The sequence below is a fragment of the Paramormyrops kingsleyae genome, chromosome 8, assembly GCF_048594095.1.
Source record: "Paramormyrops kingsleyae isolate MSU_618 chromosome 8, PKINGS_0.4, whole genome shotgun sequence".
NCBI lineage: Eukaryota > Metazoa > Chordata > Actinopteri > Osteoglossiformes > Mormyridae > Paramormyrops > Paramormyrops kingsleyae.
Window position 1 is genome coordinate 21187962 of NC_132804.1, and position 18960 is coordinate 21206921.

General features: G+C 42.9%; 1 protein-coding gene across 3 annotated transcripts in view; it reads left to right on the top strand.

Moving 5' to 3' along the window:
- The first annotated feature begins 788 nt into the window (after positions 1–788).
- mtss1 (MTSS I-BAR domain containing 1) overlaps positions 789–18960 on the top strand; it is a 50712-nt gene continuing 32540 nt past the window's right edge. For 2 of the 3 annotated variants that reach the window (XM_023795397.2, XM_023795398.2), the window contains exons 1-4: positions 789–965; positions 1478–2340; positions 16057–16118; positions 18765–18838. In XM_023795397.2, the coding sequence (XP_023651165.1) occupies positions 2269–2340; positions 16057–16118; positions 18765–18838 (208 nt within the window). In that variant the 5' untranslated portion in view covers positions 789–965; positions 1478–2268. The remainder of the gene's footprint in view (positions 966–1477; positions 2341–16056; positions 16119–18764; positions 18839–18960) is intronic. The other variant, XM_023795399.2, reaches the window with a different exon arrangement.

Consider the following 18960-nt stretch of genomic DNA (forward strand, 5'->3'; position numbering starts at 1 on the left):
TCCTCTGCAATCTGCAATGACCTTCTCCGGTCATAAACAGTACGGTCATCATATGAACCCTGTATAACTAAATTCCCTTCTAGACACCCACCTTTGAAACCACCCCCATGCTACATTGCTGTTGCTTCCTAATTATAATTGAAGACACAGATGTCCAAACCTACAATTTGTCTTTTAGTGATTTTACTGGAGCAAATCCCTTGAAATACCTTCCACAGATATGTCCTAGGCCTTGAACCAACAACCACCCCTCTGCTCATGATACCACAATCACTCTGTAACCCTTATGTTATGCCCCCATTTTTTGGCCATCCTGTCTGCTAAAGTCAGCAGTCACTACAGGTCCTGTGAGGAGCGTGGTTTGGATATGGTAGCGACAGGGAATCTGAGCAGGGCATCAGGGGTTGCTGATGAGTTACAGAGCTCAGAATGTCCAGATCCTGACCTTTACTGACATTAAGATTTAAATCGGGGGAGTCAAAGCCTCAGAGACCAGTCCTCTGCTGACCCGTGACCCAAACCCAGTGATAGGTGAATACTGGTCCCTATGATAAGATGGTTTTGCTAGTGGCTCAGAAAAGTCCAGAATATTTTTATGACAAGACCTGGCTGTTTTTCATGTCCAAAGATAACTGTCCTGTCCGAATTGATTCTCTTTTATTAATCTCTGCATTCCTCAACAGCATATGTTTACCGTTACAGATAACCTTTCTTTTCTTACCCTGAGAATTTTAAGCTCAAACAAGGTGTCACGTGGCTTCTCCTTAACGGTTTGTGCCATATCTCGTCTGAACACCGTTTGTAAATGATAGGAGCTGATACACTTTTTGTTGGAAATCATGATCAACGAGACAAATTTCTCTCCTGACTGCGCTGAGCGTTATTCTGCGACTCATTACACTAAAAATGGTACACGTCGCATCTCCGTTCAGGCATGCGGTTTCTGGAGAAAAATAACCCGAAGAGTTAAGTATGCGGAAGTATACAATCAAATGTAACAATTGAATTTACACCCATAAACAAGTGTAAGTTGTATGGGTGTGTTGTTGATTGTGTATTTTAAGAAGGAACTATTATGCATTCGCACAATTATGTTCATTTCATGCATCAACACTTACAGAATGTCACAATAAAATAATGAGGTGCTTTCTGAAATACTTCACTACAATTCAGTGCAATTTATTTCATGTATCGTTCACAACACGGTTTCATCGGACGTTTAACATAAAATATTGCAAGAGCAAAGTCATTAGGCTTGTATATAATAATAGTCATGAGACAAAATATAAGCAAACGATTAAGATTCTAAAGATTAATCACAGACTAATAAGAATTAGTGCTGTTTCCTATATTACTTCACTTGTATAATCACGAGCTTATTCTGAGGCGCATTATAAAATCCGACGCAACATTAAGCCTACGCCCCAAATCGCCGTAGTGCTGTATAACACCTTCAAATTGCAATGTGCACCCTCAGGTGACCCGGCTACTCCACCGCGAGAAAAGTTCACGCACGACGAACTTCGGAAGAAGCCGAACACTGCCGAATCGGGAGGAGAGGGCATTTCGGAGGCCCGCTGCCAGTGGGCACACGAGCGGTGCCGAGAGAAGCCGAAAAGCTTTAGCTCCGCCCACAACATCAGCAGATCAAGAGCCCGACTCGGGAGGAGCGGGGAAAGAGGGAATTCGGAGTGCGGCTGTCTAAAGATCCGTACGCCGATTCCGCCGAGTGGTAGATGCGGGTCCGAATCAGAGCGCGTCGCCGTGAGAATTAAGAAAGAGAAATCACGGGGGACTTGGCTGGCTGGCAGAAAGCGTGGATAGCACAGGCTGAGCGGACGCCGCGTCTTGTCGGTTCGGAGCCATGGGGAGTAGGGAAAGGATTTATTGATCCGAACCAGCTAGCTACAACGTTAGCGAGTTAGCTAGCTCACGGCTAGTTACTGGTCTCCGCTGGTTACCAGTGCGTCCCATTGCCTGGACTGGGTAAATTCCTGCTGGCTGGGGAGCAGAGGTCAATCGACGGATTAAGAACTTGTTAAAACTTCCAGTGCAAGAAGTCCTGGTAGCCGTAATTGGGAAATAGTTTTTTTGATTCATTTTCGTGAAATTCTTCCAGGCTACGTCCAGTTTTAGGTTTTTTTTGGAGGAGATCCGACCCATTTTGTGCTTGAAGTGAATACAACCTGGCCAAGGTTTAACTGAGAAATCTGTTTTCGGTATTTTAAGAATTTTATTTATTTGTATCATTATTTTTGGACGTGGAAAATGGATGCGGGTATAGAGAAGGAGTGCAGCGCTTTAGGAGGGCTCTTCCAGACCATCATGAACGACATGAAGGTAAAAAAAAATCTAGTTAGCTGTGCTAGCTACTAGCGGGGTGGGTAGATGGGCATGTATATTAACTAAATTAACGCTGGCCCGGCAATCCGAGTTACTGGTACCTTCGGGTTTTGCAGATAAATGTGTAATTGTGTACCTAGAAATACTAGGAATATCTTACAGCGATTGATGCATTTTGCCTTGGCTGCTAATATTTTGGGAAGTGGTTTTTGGTGTCAGGATTACTTGGGTAATGGAAACTGGACCGATCGCATACTCGCATACCTAGATCGAGGTAAATATGGCCATTAAAACGTCACGTATCTAACTGTAATTTAGGCATCGGCTGCATAGTAGCTGTAAAACCGGCCACATTGACCTCAGATTGCATATGTTCGTGTGTGTATATGTATCTGTGTGTGTGTGTGTGTATATATGTATATATGTGTGTGTATATATATATATATATATATATATATATATATATATATATATATATATATATATATATATATATATATATATATATATATATATATATATAGTGCCTGAGAAGAGTATTGCGTGTAAATGCTTTTGGAACAGTGTGACCGAAATGCATTATTTATGTGTGGGATAACATGCATTGGTCTTCGTAGGGGTATTAAGATACGGTATTTTGCTGTGATGACTGTTACCTAATACAGGTTATATAAAGCGTGCTGTTTTGTCAGTGTATTTAGTGAAGTTTCCGCCCAGCACCAGTGCCTACCCCTTACACGTAGCTAGGCTGCTGCAGTAACACCCCTGGGCTTCGTGGTGTAGAGCACGAGTAGTCGGCCAAGTAGGTCCTGTGGTGCCGGTCACTTCTCTTAATGAATGTACTGTGCGGCCCCATAGCATCAGCGGGTTTCAGAAAATGGTTGAAACGTCGGGGATCTGCAGTCGTGGGGACTGTAGTTTTCGTTCTTCCCTTTGTTAGGGGGTTGGGGGGTTAAATGCGAAGAGCAGAAGGGATGGAGCGGCTGCGTTAAACCCCGCACGTCTCTCCAGACGGGCCGCGCATTTTGACGTGCCTGTGAAATCCACTGACTCACTGTTGTAAATACAATATTGCTTGGTTTTGAAATGATCAGGAAGTGAGTCACCCAGTTATTCCGTGGTCAACTTGGTTAACTGTGGTTACATGTAGTATACTGTAACTTACTGACTTATAACCGTGCTTTCATATATTTATATACACATGTATATGTAATTCCCCAGTCTATATGTTTTAGTGGGAGTACTGTTATTAACACATATGTGTATGGTTATGACCTGCTTACAATTTCTCTTGTACCATCAGAGCCATTCAGGGTTAATGTCCTGTCGCTTGAACACCACAAGATGCAAATGCTTTGAACTTGCAAAAATGGAAGTTTGTCTTTTTTTCCCCCATTGTGACTCCATATTTTAGGAGGGCTGTTGCTCCTACCTACCTGTTGATGCATGCTACCCTTAATGCCCCTATAAATTCCCTAAATCGTTTTCCAAACCGTCAGCTTATTTTGGTTTATTTTATTAGTATTTAATTTGAAAGGGTCCTTAAGTATGCAGTTACTTATTTTCTGGTATATCTCTTTTCTTTTTCTTCAGATTTTCAGGTTGTAGTTCTCATGTTTTCATCTGATTTTGACCTCTTATGCCTCAACCACGTTCAAAAGACAGTCAGGAGACATATCCTATCATTTTACAAAATGGAATCTTTGTTTCTCGGCTGTTTATCCCATCAGAAATGCTGCATGTTCATTTAGCTGTGAGGGTTTATTATGTGTTGTTAGCGTAGTAGGTGTCTGTCGATCCATGCTATACTGTAACTCGGTAAAAACAGACACCTGAACAAGGCTGTATGGTGGAACTGTGGCATAGACTTGTCATCTGTCAGAATGCAGGTCCCTTTCTGCCTGAGTCACCTGGATGTCTTCATGTATGTCCTACTTTTATGTGTATGTGACAGTGGAAACCGTTTCCTCTTTTCCCCAGTCTACCACCTGAAAAAATGTATCCTGCCCTTTGTAGAACTCTCTCCTTGGAAGATCCTTTTTGCATCAGAGCATAGGCATTGCATTGTGGGTTTGGCATTTTCTCTTGGTGTGTTCACGTCACCCTCTTTTGCAGGATTTACACCTCAATGCCTAATTATATTTTAATCAACAGGTTCTGTTTAATTGACCATTAATGTGGTGAAATTAATAAAGTTCAGTGGGTCGTGCTATCAGTTTTAGGTGACTTACTTGCCATTCTCAAAAAATCCAGCCTGTACTAGCATGTAATTCCCCAGAACCTTTGCTGTTGTAATCAGGCGTTCAGAGGAACAGAATTCTTGTAACAGTCACCGTATAGGTTTTCCTGTCTATGTTCTTCGTAAATGTTTCTTGTAGTCAGCCCATGTTCAAAAGTGTCTTGGTCTCTGTTCCTGCTGATCTTATTGATAACTTTATTAGTAAAGTTATTAGTAAGGTCATTTGGCCACAGAAACTATGCTCTCTTGCTGTCCCACATACAGAATTACATCCTGATTAAAAAAAATAAAGAAAAAAATAAACCATCTTTTTCTACTATTTGGTATAATGATATATTTAGATGAAGGTTTTGATTCTCAGCGGGTGAAGTGGTCTGAAGGTGGATGGGAAGACCCTTATGCGAATGGTTAAACCCCTGCTCGATCACCCCATCACCTTTATACAATAGTTTACTTTGAGATTATTAAAACTGCCCTACAGAAGGAGAGGTTCTCCTGTTCTCCTCTCTTGTCTTTCCCAGGAGGATACCCATACCCCTGATCTCCTCCTTGACTCACTGTCAATTACTTAGATTAAATCTTTCCCTTAATTCAATTGACCTTTCATATTCACTATTGTTGTCTTTATTCAAGGTAAAGGATTGACCCGCTGCCTTAAGGTGTCTCAGTCGGCAAAATCTCTTTGCTATGTGCTGTAAGTTATGGCTTGGTGCCATGTTGGCACAGAGAGATCCACACTTAAGTTGTCTTGTAAACTTTTTTTGTCACTTACCAAGTAATCAGCATAGGAGTGTTCTTGAAAAGCTGTGGTACTTCCCTGGAATTCCTTACGAGGGCAACTTGTACTGTTGAGTATGATGCATGCAAGTATTCCAGTTCAGGAGGTGGTTCGTTTGGGTTCCTGCTGCTAATGTTGCTCATTAGTGACTGTGTTGGAGTTTGTGTTATTAATTTAAAACGAATGGATCAGATCAGTGGATTTGTCCAGAAGTGTGTTAATCTAGGAAATTCGAGCAGACTTCTTTGCAGTGATTAAAGAAGATGATAGATTTCACAAGTAGAGTTTAACCTGCTGAAAAATGTTCACTGAATTCTTCCTCACTTAATAAAGCATTTTTTTTTCTTTCCTCTGTTGTTTAGCTTAAGAGTTAGTAGTGATAGGGTGTGTTATGCTTTGTGCAGGCCATTGTCAGCAACTATAGCTTGGCGATATGGCAAAATATTTTATGATAATTTTTCATATCAGTCGATATCGATAATTATCACAATATAATTCAAGTCATTTTAAGGCTCCTTTTGCTAAAAATTGCCTTAGGATTTCAACGTGTGAGAACACGAAAAAACTAATTTAATGGGTTGCAAACGGGAATCTAGTTTTAATAAATATATCATATAAAAAAACTTTTTTGTCATAGAGCGTAATAACAGAACACCCCCGACAGTAAAGTTTTTCTTTTTTTGACTGCTTGTTGCTCGTTCTGGGGTTTGACGTAGTACAGTTGCTACCTATCCCAAACTGAAAACCAAAACGTTTTGTCCTAGTTTGAACTAGTACATGATGCGATTTGTCCCATATTTCACGATTGCCCCCTCAGCCAATTGTATTGCGGGGAATACAATTGAAAGTGGAAACCTTAATTGCCGGTGTCTGTGACTGTAAATGCTTACATTCTGTACCTTCTACTGTAGGGCTTCCCAACCTTTTGATGTTTGTGGTCCAGTAAAATGGCGAGGGGCTGCATTGATTGGTGATTTTAGAAATGTGACCATTTTAATTTCTTTTCCAGGTGCGAACAGAACCTGCAAACATGAGTTGCAAAAAAAGGGCTGTGAAAATTTCTAAATATATTTTTCACTTTTGGAAATTAACCAAGCCCTCCAAAAAGGGGGTGATTAGCAGTCCATAGACCGCGTATCGGGAACCACTATTTTACTGGATGTTAGTAAAGTAAGTTCATAGTATTTCCAGTTTTAATTGGCACCAGTTTTCGGCCAAGTTTATAGTACACCGTACTAGTCTGTTACCAAACTACCTCCATGTTACCTTTTTACCATGTTTATCCACAGAATCTCCTTTTTAAAAATGTTGTGGCTGCTGAACTGTTTTCTTCACTGAAACTAGAAGTTTCCTCGCATATATTACCAGAATAGTAGCATTCTGTAGGCTCTGCTAACTCAATTAAACTCGTTGTGGGTTTGTTGGGCATATAGTCTCTGTTACTAAAGGAATACCTTTTGATTGGTTGGAATTTCATTTGTTTCAGTAATGTGTGAGGCTGATGCATGTTATCTAGAAATGTTCCTTATTGACACTGTATCGAAGTTAATCATTTTGTTAGCATTTAAATTTTATATGATGATAAATCGATATATTTTTTTATTCCCCAGCCCTATCAGCAACCTTTTCTTTTTTTTCATTTGTTCAGCAATCATGATGTGGGACAGGCAGAGGTGTTAGATCAACAGTTTAGCTGTTCGACAGCAGCAATAATAGGTCGGATTTGCTAATGGAGCTACGTATGGCTGCCGTTTGAAATTAAAGTGGCGGATCGGATTGCGGATTGACCTGGAGAGCGAAGTGCAGGCAAAGGCACTGATTGTTCTGTAACGGAGAGGTTTTCCCAACATTAGTTACTTTAAGCTTGACGTGCTGCAGTTAATTTTGAAGAAGAATAAAGCGCACGAATAGCCTGTTTTGATTATATGCCTGGGACTGTTTAAAATAGCTTAGTGTCCCACCTCTGTCAGAAAGTCTTGCCTCTGTGAACCCCCTGATGGGTCTTCATGTTGGCTTCCTGTGACTGAGGAAGTGACATAATGCTTTCTGCTTCTAGTAAGTCATGTCCAAAGATTTTGTTGAAGGCAAGCAGTTTGACTTGTCAAAATAATTCCCGTGTGTCATAAGACCTGTTGGAAGGCTTTCAGCTTGGACCTGGATGGCATTGCCAGGTCAGCATCTGGAGACAGTTGACGTTTGGAAGATGTCTTTGAACTTGTGGGTAAGGGCTATCTCTCACACCCAAAGCTTCACCTAAACTTAGCATCAAGCTTGATTGTTAAGGCTGCTATTGTAGGCTTTGCCTGAGATTGTTGCAGCATGGCTGAACCCTCTGTTTATTATGAAAGACACTGAAAAGGAGAGAAGTGTTAGGGCAGGTTACAGATGTCAGTGGGGTGGGTCTCCCTTTGGTCCTCTGAGAGTTGCTGATTGTTATTCCAGTGCTCACTGAATAAGGTGTGCCAGGTGCCGGTATTTACTGAACAAAGCACATTGCAGTGGAGCCAAGATCTCCTCCCCCTGATTCTGTTGACGATGCTCTGAATGGTGCTGGTGAGGTCCTTGCACTCATCAGCTCTGCAGAAGTTAGGTCACGGCAGGCATGCAGGTTCACCTAACTTGACGTCAACTTCACACCCAATGCCTGTGATGGAACAGAGATAACCAAGAGCTGAAATGCCAAAGCAGTACTTGTGTATAGTATTTGTTTATAGTGCTTTGGTTTGAATGCACAGCCTCCCCTATTTGCAGAATCTTAGTTTTTTTGCTCACTGAATGATCACAGGCCAGGCCTCCTGGTCAATGGGACAGCTCCCAGACTGATGATTTTCCTCCATGTCTCATCTGAGCAGCTGACGAGCTGTGAGGCCTGTGATTGGTTGTCTCCCCAGGGAGCGGTTAAGTCTGGTGAGAGAGAAATCTTAGACATGTTTTTGACCTCTAGCATGTTGTTAGCTGCAGGAGCTTACCGGTGGGCATGGTGAGATGAGTTAACTGGTGCTGTAGGGTGTTTTTGTGGTAAGTGGAGTGCTCAGTAATGTGCTGTGATTTTTGGGAATCTGACAGTCACAAAAATGCTTAAGTTTTGCAAAATGTGAATTTCCAGCCCAGTACTGGTTACACAATTGATATCGGGTCATTTATATGTTTCGATTCTTCGATTCTACCTCATTTCCTCAAACAATGCAGACCTTCAAGATTATCAACATGGAGCATGAAACAAATTTGCGAGGGCTCAGTGCTGACTGCCCATTTTTACCACGCAGACAGCTGGTAAATGAATCAAGAAGGAGGAACCAGTGATGTGGCCGGACTGAGAGTGAGGAATGAGCCGTAGTGGAGGGTACTTACCTTTAGTCCTCTGAAAAGTTAAAACGGTAAAAACACATTTCCAGCACGCTATGAACTCACGGCTTTACTGGAGAATATTCCAGTTTAGGCATCTGTATTAGGACAGCAGTTTTGCGAAAGTATGCAAATATATCTGATACTTTGACATTGAAAATTGATTCTCTGTTGCCTTGACTAGTGGCACAGAATGACTAATGATAACATTTGGTCTTGTGGTGTTATAAAGTATGATTTGATGTCTGTCAAGGTCATAATCTTTCCTAAAATCACCCCAGTTTTGCAGCAACCATGCGCACCATGTTTGGCTTGTTAGAAATTGTTACTGTTAATTTGCATGTATTCTAATGTTAATTTGTGTGTTGTTTTTTTTTCTGGGCAAATATACACTTACTACCCAGATAATTAGCTTTGAACATTTTCTTTCCTTGCCTAAGATGTCTGCACTGTATTGTATGTTGTAACATTTATATACAAATTTAATCACTATTGCAACTTATTTTTTTTGTTTGTTGGGTTTCGTATTACATTATTTTCTTTGGATAAAAAGTTTATTTAAATTTAAAACTTTAATGAACCATGAGTCATGAAGTTTAGATATACATATAATTTCCGCTGTATGACTCTTCTAAGGCCATGTGGTCGCCCCGCTCTCCTGTGCCACGTGGAACTGGGCAAGCTGGGGCGGAGAATTAGGAGTAAGGAAAGCGACAGGTGAATGAAGTGTTACTCTGTGTGTTTGTTTACACCCTCCCTGGGTGACATGTTGATAGAGATACCCAGGGTAGGTGTAATACTGAGGCCCTCTTTGTTTTTCTGTCCGCCCCACCCTGCAGTCATTTCTCCGCACTGGAGGGCTTCCCCGTCTGGGTGCGAGGTGTCAGCTTGGTGGAGGGTTCTGGCCAAGCCCTGGGTCATGGGAGTAGACGGGGGGTATTTGCAGTTCCTATTCCCTGGTTTTGATTCTGCGTCCCTTCGAGCCAGGTTGGAATTTGGGTGCGGCGCATGAGTCAGCCAACCACCCCCCCCCCCCCCCAACCGAGCCAATTAAAGGCGGCGAGTGTGTTGGCAGAGCAGGAAGAGGACGGCGGTTTGTTTCCATTCAGTGTCAGTTGGTGACACTTGTTTGGGTAGGAGTTTCACAAGGAAGAGCCCGTGGTCTCCTTTGGAACTCCCATTTTCCTGATGTTAGCTGACGTTTTTGGTATTTTTAGTTCAGAGATGGTCTGCCGATCGTCTGATTTCTTACGAACAGCTGCCTGTGCAAATGTGTCCCTGGCTTTTTGCTTTTAGTGCCCAAAGACTGTCAACCTCAGCCATATTTTTATAATAATACTAATAATAACAGTAATCCATTTTTGACCTGGCTAATAATAATTTTATTTATCTGTTATACAGTTGTGTGACTGTAGTTTGTTTTCGGCGATTTGGTTTTGGGTAGATGCCTTTCGATCTCAAGGCTTTTTTTTTTAATTTATTTTTAATATGTTATTGTTTAGGAGGGAAATTGATCTTGTATTTTGAGCTGGCTGTTTCGAGTTTCTTTTTTGCATGTGCTAAGAGGCTCAGTGCTGATGTCGATCTGGGGACTCGGATCTTGCGGAAGTTCTCCTGCGCCTGTTGGCCTTACGTAATATTATGCTCCCTCCACAGCGCTGCGTACATATAGCGGTCACCAACTACTTTGTGTGTTACATAAAGAGTTAAGACGAGTAGCAAGGCGTTTCTCAGGCTGAGCCTATCATTGTGCTTGAGTTATATGTTTGCTTAATGCTTATGCCTGTGGCATTACTGGTACGGAGCATAGACTTCCAAAGGATGCACCTTTGTTTTCAAAACAGGTGCTGGTTTCACTCCCTAGGTGCGTCTTAAGTGAGGGTCAGTTTGAAATGGTGATGTCTAGGCATTAAATCAAAAAATAACATTCGGCCAGCAGTATCAGAACGGTTTTTGGCAAACGTTGCCAGAGCTTTTGTGGAGAACATGCCTGAAAACATGACATCAGATCTGTGGTTTTTTTGGGGGGGGGGGGTACTGAGTAATGAAATGCCAGGTCATCGATGAGCATCTTCTCATCCCGCTGACTCGTCCACCAAACACCCGTGCCGTTTCTGAAAAGTTCAATATTGCATGAATCTCTCTCACCCACCCTCTGCCCAAGGGACATTTTTGTCGACGTTTTGGCCACACGGCCTCGTGAGGGTGACGTGCAGCTGCTCACAAGGAGGTGTGTTTAATCTCAACTCACTGCTTGATTGTAAGTCGGCTGCCTGCTTTGTTCGTATTGTTTTATGAAATTTCTCTGAAATACTGCCGTTTTCGTAGTTCTCGTCAGTAAGTCAGAAGACTTCGATATATATGTACCTATGCTTTTACACAACATGTAGTTATTTTCATTCCTTATTGTAAGTGTCTTCATGGAGGCGGTGCATGGCTCAGTGAGTTAGGACACTGTGCCTGGTATCGGAAGGGGGCCAGTTCAAATCCCAGGGTTGACTTCTCAACTGTATGTCGCTTAGGATGAAAGCGGCCGCTTAAATAAATAAAATATAATGTGTATTTCTCGCTCTCACTCCTACACATTTGACTGAAATCCCATCTATGATTTCCGGATGTGTTTTGTGACACTTTCGGTAAGTGACGCCTTGAAAGTCACTGTAATTTGAGAAGCGTGACACACTTCTTGTTAAGAGACTGGGATGCGGCTGATGGAGTATAGATGATTTCTGGGCAGCCGCCGATACCTTCGAGGATGAGAGCGGAGAACACCGATGCTGACGATCGGATGCGCACCCCGCAGGTCCAGCACCACCCCGCAGGTCCAGCACCACCCCGCAGGTCCACCACTATTTGTGGTTATGAATCATCACTGGCAAATGTGCTGTAGGACCATTCCCTGGTGTTTTAGTGATAAATGCAGGCCATACTCTGCCATATTTGTTCTCTCAATACTTCCATTGGTCAATGTTTGTAGTCGGTCATGACAGAATTAATTTTTGAACACCTAAGTTTCATTGTCTGACCTTGAAAAATATCTGCACACGATTTGCAGGTTTTCTTCATATTCGTGTGGGTTTCCTTCCGTGGTCCCTAAAACCATACGATTAGGCAAAGTGGTGTCTTCAGAAAGTGCCTGCAGTATGTGATTGTGAGTGTCTTCTGCATCCCATCTGCACCGTCTCCATTCTTCTTTGGCAAACCACGCAAGGCGTGTTGAGCTCCAGGCAGTATGTACATATCAGTTGGACTTTTTTGTCTCTTAAATCGTTCTTTGTGCTGTTTATGAGTACTGTTCACATCCTCAGGTGGTGTGGAGGTTCTAGGCAAGATGAAGTCTGGGACAACAGAATCACTCCAATCTGTCTAAGATTACATTTTTGTCAGAATGTGCCGGGGTTTGTCTCTGGCAGTGCCTCAGCGCGCTAGGATGCAGACTCCTGTTGCACGCATCCGCTCAGACTTACAGCCGCTTTCAGACAAACTAGGAAACTTAATCACTATTTTTGGCCCAGAATTTCTGGTCCCTCTGAAGTATTCTTGGCTCACTGGTGGATGTAGCCTTTGGCCGGCCTCACCGTGTCCCCCGAACCTTCGGCTCTTACCCCAGAGAGCCGTCTCTTACCTTCCACCCCCCAACCCCACTGAGGCTGGACATTTTTGTCTAGTTTCTCAGATCACTGGCTACTGCTATTCAGGTACCTGAGTTAATCCAGCTTTTAAACAAATACCATTAGTGTCTGCATTTCATGGGGGAAGTGGGGGGGGGGGGTCACAAATGGGCAGTTGTTGAAAAATTAATAAGGGAAAAGTGTTTTACCGCTTTAGGGGGGAAAAACGACTTAATTTGAGAAGTGCATGGGTGGATTAAAGGCAGGTTCCGAGATGTAACCAGAACTGAGAAATGAAAGGAGAAGAACATTGGGCCTCAATATAAGAACAACTTTATTTTTAGCACCGCTATGACTTATTTCCCTTTGAAAGTGTTTTTCTGTGTATTTTTAAACTCCTCTTTTAAGCTTCTTGTTTTAAGATCATTGGAGTGCACAGATCATGAAAACGGTCACCTGCTGTCTTCTGACTTTTGACCCTTCCGGCCCAGCCCAATCGGTAGGGCTGCAGCTGCTCACCATCCTGCTCATCATGCGGCTCTCGGGTATGAGCAAATCATCTGGAGGATGATGCAAGGAGGAAATGCAGAAGCACCTGTCTCAGTATCGATAGTTGAATCACGGTTGAGTCAAACTAGGCTCTTTACTCAGGCATCACTGTGCGGGGGAAAAAAACGGAACCTTCAGGACAGTGATGGGTTAAAATGTAGCGGTGTGATTCTGAATAATTTCTTGGCTTGCCTGGGAGAAGCCGCAGGAAGTGGTTAGTCCTGGTGCGTGTGATGGTCATGCTGGAAAGGACATGCCTGCTCTGGATGTGGTTCCACATCACAGCTTTTCCATTGGGTGTTGGGTTTTTCGCCGTACCTCCAGCTACCAGAGCTGCTGTTTTGACTCTGAGTCACAGGGCTTGCGGGAGGTTCTGCAACCCTTAAGTGTCCTTAGGCTGGGTTATCCTCAGTGTTTCTGGGTGAAACGATGGCACACATTTATAGAGTTTTCAAAGGACTGGTGTTGTAAGGACCTTGACCTTGTTAGCCGTGGTTTTGTCCTTTCTATTCTTAATTGCATTGTCTCGATCACCAGAGGCAAAGCTTTCTTCTCATGTGGTTTCCTTTGAAACGGTAATCGGTCTTTCGTGTTACGGATTTATGTAACTGAAACTAGTCCAGAATGCATCCATAATGTTTGTAACACAAGTCGACTTGGGTTACAATAGTGTGGTTTTTGTGTGTATTGTGATATAGGACGTTAATCATTGGAATAAATGGCTGAAGAGTATCGGCAAGAGTACATAAGCCTTTAACTAACCTAATCATTTAAGAGGTGTGAACAATCCTGAGAATAGTCTTGATGAAAATGATAATTTAACAAAAAAAAACGAAATTGCTTAAAACTTTCTGGGATTTTGTATTTGTTCCCCCAAGAAACGCAGCGACTGCTCCCTCTGTGCCTGGAGTAGTTCGTGTCTCAGGTGACCCTCGAGTTTGTCTGACGTGGTGCCGAAAAGTGGCCATTTTTCATTTGGCTTCCTTGTTTGTTCTTTCACACATTTTAGTTTTGTCGTTAAATTGCAAGGGGGATTCCATGTGTACTATATTTGTGGTCTTTGGACACTCTTCGATGCCTCTCAACAGTAGATCACACTAGGCTTGGTTTCACTTTAATTTTGCTTTGTATTCCTTTTGTTAAGCTGAAGAGAAAATAAGGGCTTAGAAACGCCAACGGCTGCATGCCCGCATTTCCCTGCATATTTCTGATTTAATTTTGACCTGTAAAAATCCACTGAGATTTACACAGGAATCATCGGTTTTTAGGGCAGATGATTAATATGAAGGAATCGATGGTAGTCTTACAAATGAAGTCGTGGTGAATGCTGTGAAGTGTGTGTATCTGTCACATGAATTGGTAAGGCTTCCGCACCTCCTAGGGAACGGTAATCGTCCCTGTCAAGGACTCGCAGCAGATCTGAGCAAACCCCGTGTGCTCAAGGAGACTTCGCTGTGCATGACCCAAGCAGGAGGACTAGGTGCAGATTCAAGATCTTTATTGGCCATGTTTAGTAGGTACATTGGAATGCTCCTCTTTTGATCCATGCAAAGTCTAAATAAGACAATACAAGACAGTGCAAAACAATACAAGGCAGCATTTTAAAGACACATTGATATATCGATTAGTGTTTGGTGTATTTTGTGTTAATGTGTACATGTTTGGTGCCACTTAATGATCAGCAGAATAGCTACTAATACAAACAGGATGTAAAGAATGTTAGCAATGGTGAACCTTCCTGGAATGGCTGTTGAGACTGACCTATGGGTAACTTTTTGGGTTGGGGTTTCTTCCGGAAGGGAGTGTTGTGGATGATTCTGCCGAGCCAGCAAACTTTTGTGACCCCTTGATATTTACTTTAGGAAACATGCCTGCAGTATCTTTAGGAACGGAGAGTCCTGCTAATTATCAACAGAGTGGCACTGGCTGTGTTCTGACCCTGTTCAAAAATCACCGGCGCGTCTCCATTTTTGTTTGTGTTTCTTTTTATATTTTTGAATATTTTCTGCTAATTATGCATAGCTGGTGTAGAGGTATGCATTGAAAATTATATTTATTAGCTCCAGCTTGGCTCTCAATTTTATTTATTTATTTTTTTTGAGAAACTTATTTTAAGGTTTATTAAAATAAAATTCCAAAAATAAAAATTAAATGCCTGCTGAAAGAGCTATTTCCATATTACTTTTGTTAAATGAGTGACCAGTATTAACATTATCTAACATTAATTTTCGCAGATTTTACTGCCTTTATTTGGACTTTTTCCCCTCACAGAAAAGTCTACAAATGACAGTATTCTCAGTGGATAGATTGTGTGGTTCTCCTTGATAGTTTAAGCCAGATTGTTTAAGCGCACCTTAATGTGGCACAAATTTAAGGTCATTTTTGGATTCCTGTCTCAAATGAACCAGATTTCTATGGTTGTAACTGACTTCTATGGTCCCTGCCTTTGAAAGCTGGTTACACAAACCATGTTCTCAATCATAACGCATGCTGTGAGCGTCTGTTTGGGTAATAAGGCATGAGAAACACGCTTCTTCCAAACGGGATATCTGCGTGTCTTTCACGTGGGGCTATTCTGTTTGACACAGTTTTTTTTCTAGAGTCTGGACAATAGCTGGCGTTCTGTACGCTTACTTAACATAATGCTGATGACTGATTTTCTTATTTACTGCCAGAAGATGTATAGTCATGGCCTGCACATTGGAATGGATTCTTTTAGGAGGTATTGTGAGCAGATTGGTTTGTTAATTCTCATTCCGAGGTGAGCTATGAAACCATCAAGATGAAGTATCTGAAGGAGCTGGCATGGCTCTGGAGACCCCACGCTTGGCTCCTAACCCAGAGCAGTCCTGGAAGTGCAGGAATGTGCTGGTGTAATCTGGAGAATGGGCAGATGATGCAACTCCCTGTAATGTTGCGATGGCTTGCAGCAGGTAGCCTGGCGGCCAAGCATGTGGGCTTGCACCTGAAGGTTACCGGTGCGAATCCCAAGAGGGCTGTTCTGGCCTGAAGGTCTTCTGTAAAGTTTCCAGCTGCGTGGAACTGGAAAAAGTGGGAGTGTTTTTTTTTTTTTTAGTAAAAGCTTCAGCTTAAGCAACTGGAACATGATTTTAGCATGAAGTTGATGGCGATCTAACATTCTTTTGGATTTATTGTTTCTCCTAATCTGTCTTTATTTTACTTTATTGCAGTCTAGCTACCCAGCCTGGGAGGACTTTGTCACTAAAGGAGCTAAGCTGCAGTCCCAGTTAAGGTGAGTAACATTGTCCACAGGCATGTGGGGATGTGGGTGCCAGGTCTGTCCCCCTTTAGCCTCCCCTGTGTCCTGCTCCTCATTCTACCCATCATGCCCCTGTGCCCAGAGCCGGCACGTGGTTTTTGCTGGCCTGTTTGGCAGGAAGACAGCCTCGTCTGTAAGGACGTGTGTGCGTGCAATCCTCTGAGCTCTCCCTCCTTTATTAATGTGTGTGCGTGAGTCTGTAGGACCGGCGCCTTTGCAGTAATAACTCTGACATTTTTACACACTGTGTTGTCCAGCAGGTCATTGTGTCAGTTCTATTTAACATTACGCCCTGAAGGTTTCCTTTTGAAGTCCCTGAAGGCGATGGCTTTCAGTAATTAGTAATTGCAAAACGTTGAAGTCACAGGTGGACAAAGTAAGAAAGAGCATCAATTAAGCAAGTCGATGTGTGCTAGTGTGAGCGTGTAACGGCGTGACGTGCGTGAGCCATGGTGAAAAACCTGTACGGGCACTTTTTTTTATCCGGAGGTATGAAAGACCAGAAGACTTGAAGGTCCAGACCCGGAAAGCTGCTTGAAGCACTGGGCCAGCAGAATTCCCTTCATGCCCAATTAACACCTGTGTGCTTTTTCGGTGTGGCAGGGGTGGGGGCGGGGCTATGGTAAAATAAGCTGGCCAGAGTGCAAGAAAGACGCAGTGACCTTTGACCTTGTCAGGGGCACAAAAATAGCCGGGCTGTTCTCTTGCCGAGGCCTGGGGATGGATTCGGAAGGCGGGCTACCTGCTACCTGTTCTCCGAGCTCTCGCGTAACCGAACACCGAGATGATCCCCCTCTGGAATTCCAGCCCTTCCTAACAATAAGCCCATTGACCCGCCATCATCTTAACCCGGAGCCACCTCAACTGGTTTCGTGGGGCTGGGGTGTCATTTGGGCCGGGCGACATCTCGTGTTTCCGCCGCTATGGGTGTGTCGCCTTGTGATCTGGCCACCTCGTCAGTCCTGGTCTCGCTTCCGTCTTTTGATGTGTTCTTCGGATAAGAGAAAATCGGATCTTTGAATAGAGAGACTGAAGTTAGATCGCTGGGCACCAAGTGTGGATCACAAAGTGTATTATTCTGAAATGGATATACAAAAAGCAATTGGAAAATATGTCCATGAAGTGGAATGTGAATATGCACTTAAAAACAGAGCGGCGTCACAAAAATCCCTTTAGGACCAGCTGGCCACCAGTTGGTCTTAATAGTTTTGAAGCCGGTCATCGTTCATGTGGCTAATTTTAAATACAGCTGTCTGGAGCCCAGAAAGCGGAAGAATGCGAGTGTACATGTTGAGGTCACACTTCTGAGATAGCTGGTCTGTCAATAAACGTTGTGGGTTTAAGCCTACTAATAAATGATGGTCATAATATAGCAGATTTACATTGTTAGTTGTCAGTTGCCAAAGAAAACATGGAGAAGTGTACGTAATGTTGATGGTGCTAAAAATGTAGTCAGCCACAAATATTTTTTTTTATGTAGCTGCTAAACATAGCTAGCTTTATATAAATAAATAAATAAATAAAATAATTGATAGCCATCACAAGTTAATTCTGTTTAGGTCGAACAAAAATTGACGTGATTAAATGCGTAGGCCACATGCTGTCTATATTTCAGATCATGTTTCACAAACATATATTGTGTGCATTATAAGGATTTTGGGATGCCGTATCGAGTTGTGTGGAACTCTTGATGATGTAAAGTTTATTTAATTATATTTGCTAAAACACCAAGCAGAGAAACCACAGTTTGCCCTTGATAAGAGATGGATGTGTAGCTCTGCTTTCCGTCACGGTTGGCTGTGTTTTCACAACAAGTTGGCGTCCTGGGTGAAGAACGCATGCTGAGTCCTTATCTCGCCGATAAGAGCTGTGGCCCCAACCTGGTGCTCTTCATACGAGGTCGTACGTCATAAATCTGCGCAATTAAATGCTGTTTTAGGGATGTGCTAGTTAAGAGGAGAGAAGTGAGGGAGGCTTGGTGAGTCACTGGGGAGTGCCGCCGTCCCGCGGCTGAGGCATCCCGCATGGGCGTCGCCACGTGTGGGCGTTGACGGGCATTCGTGGGTTCTACCCCTCTTCTTAGATTCCTCAACGTTCAAAGACATTCAGTTCACATGAATTGGTGACCGGATAGCCATATTCTCCATAATTACCCTACAGCAAAAAATAATCAAAGAAAAATAACAGGCAAATATTTCTAAACAAATCTTAATGCCGCGATGGTAATATACAGTCAAAAGAACCTGCAAGCTTAGCACGATTCTGTTAAATGTCCATTAATAGAAGCAAAAACATTCTTTAGTTGTTCCCTAAAAGGAGTGACAAAATGTAAGGAATGAGTTGACCTTTTGGTCAGTTTTGGTTGAATTCTCCCTTTGAAGCTAACCAAATGTGTAATGGCTAACGTTAGTGCTGTGGCTAATGCTAAGGCTAATGGGTAAAGTGATCCCCAACAGATCACTGAATCTAAGTATGTGAAGTTAAGCGTGCTGACTTAGCTATCGGTGTTGAGTGTGACAAGCCATTGGGGTAGAAGAACCCATGCCGCTTGGGAATCCGATCTGTAGCCCTCGTTTACAGTTCGTGTGTCAGATTCAAGCTGCTGATCTTGTGTTTCAGGACAACCATCCTCGTCACGGGATCGTTCCTGGATGCCTTTCAGAAGGTAGCGGACATCGCCACGGGGACGCGAGGTGAGCGACTGATCTGGAGGCCTGTGTCCTTGGAGTTCTTGCCTCTTTTTTTTTTTTATTTTTTATTTAATTTCTGGGGTTTTGGCTGAGCTTGCCTCAGCAGCTGCTCAGGCCTGACACAG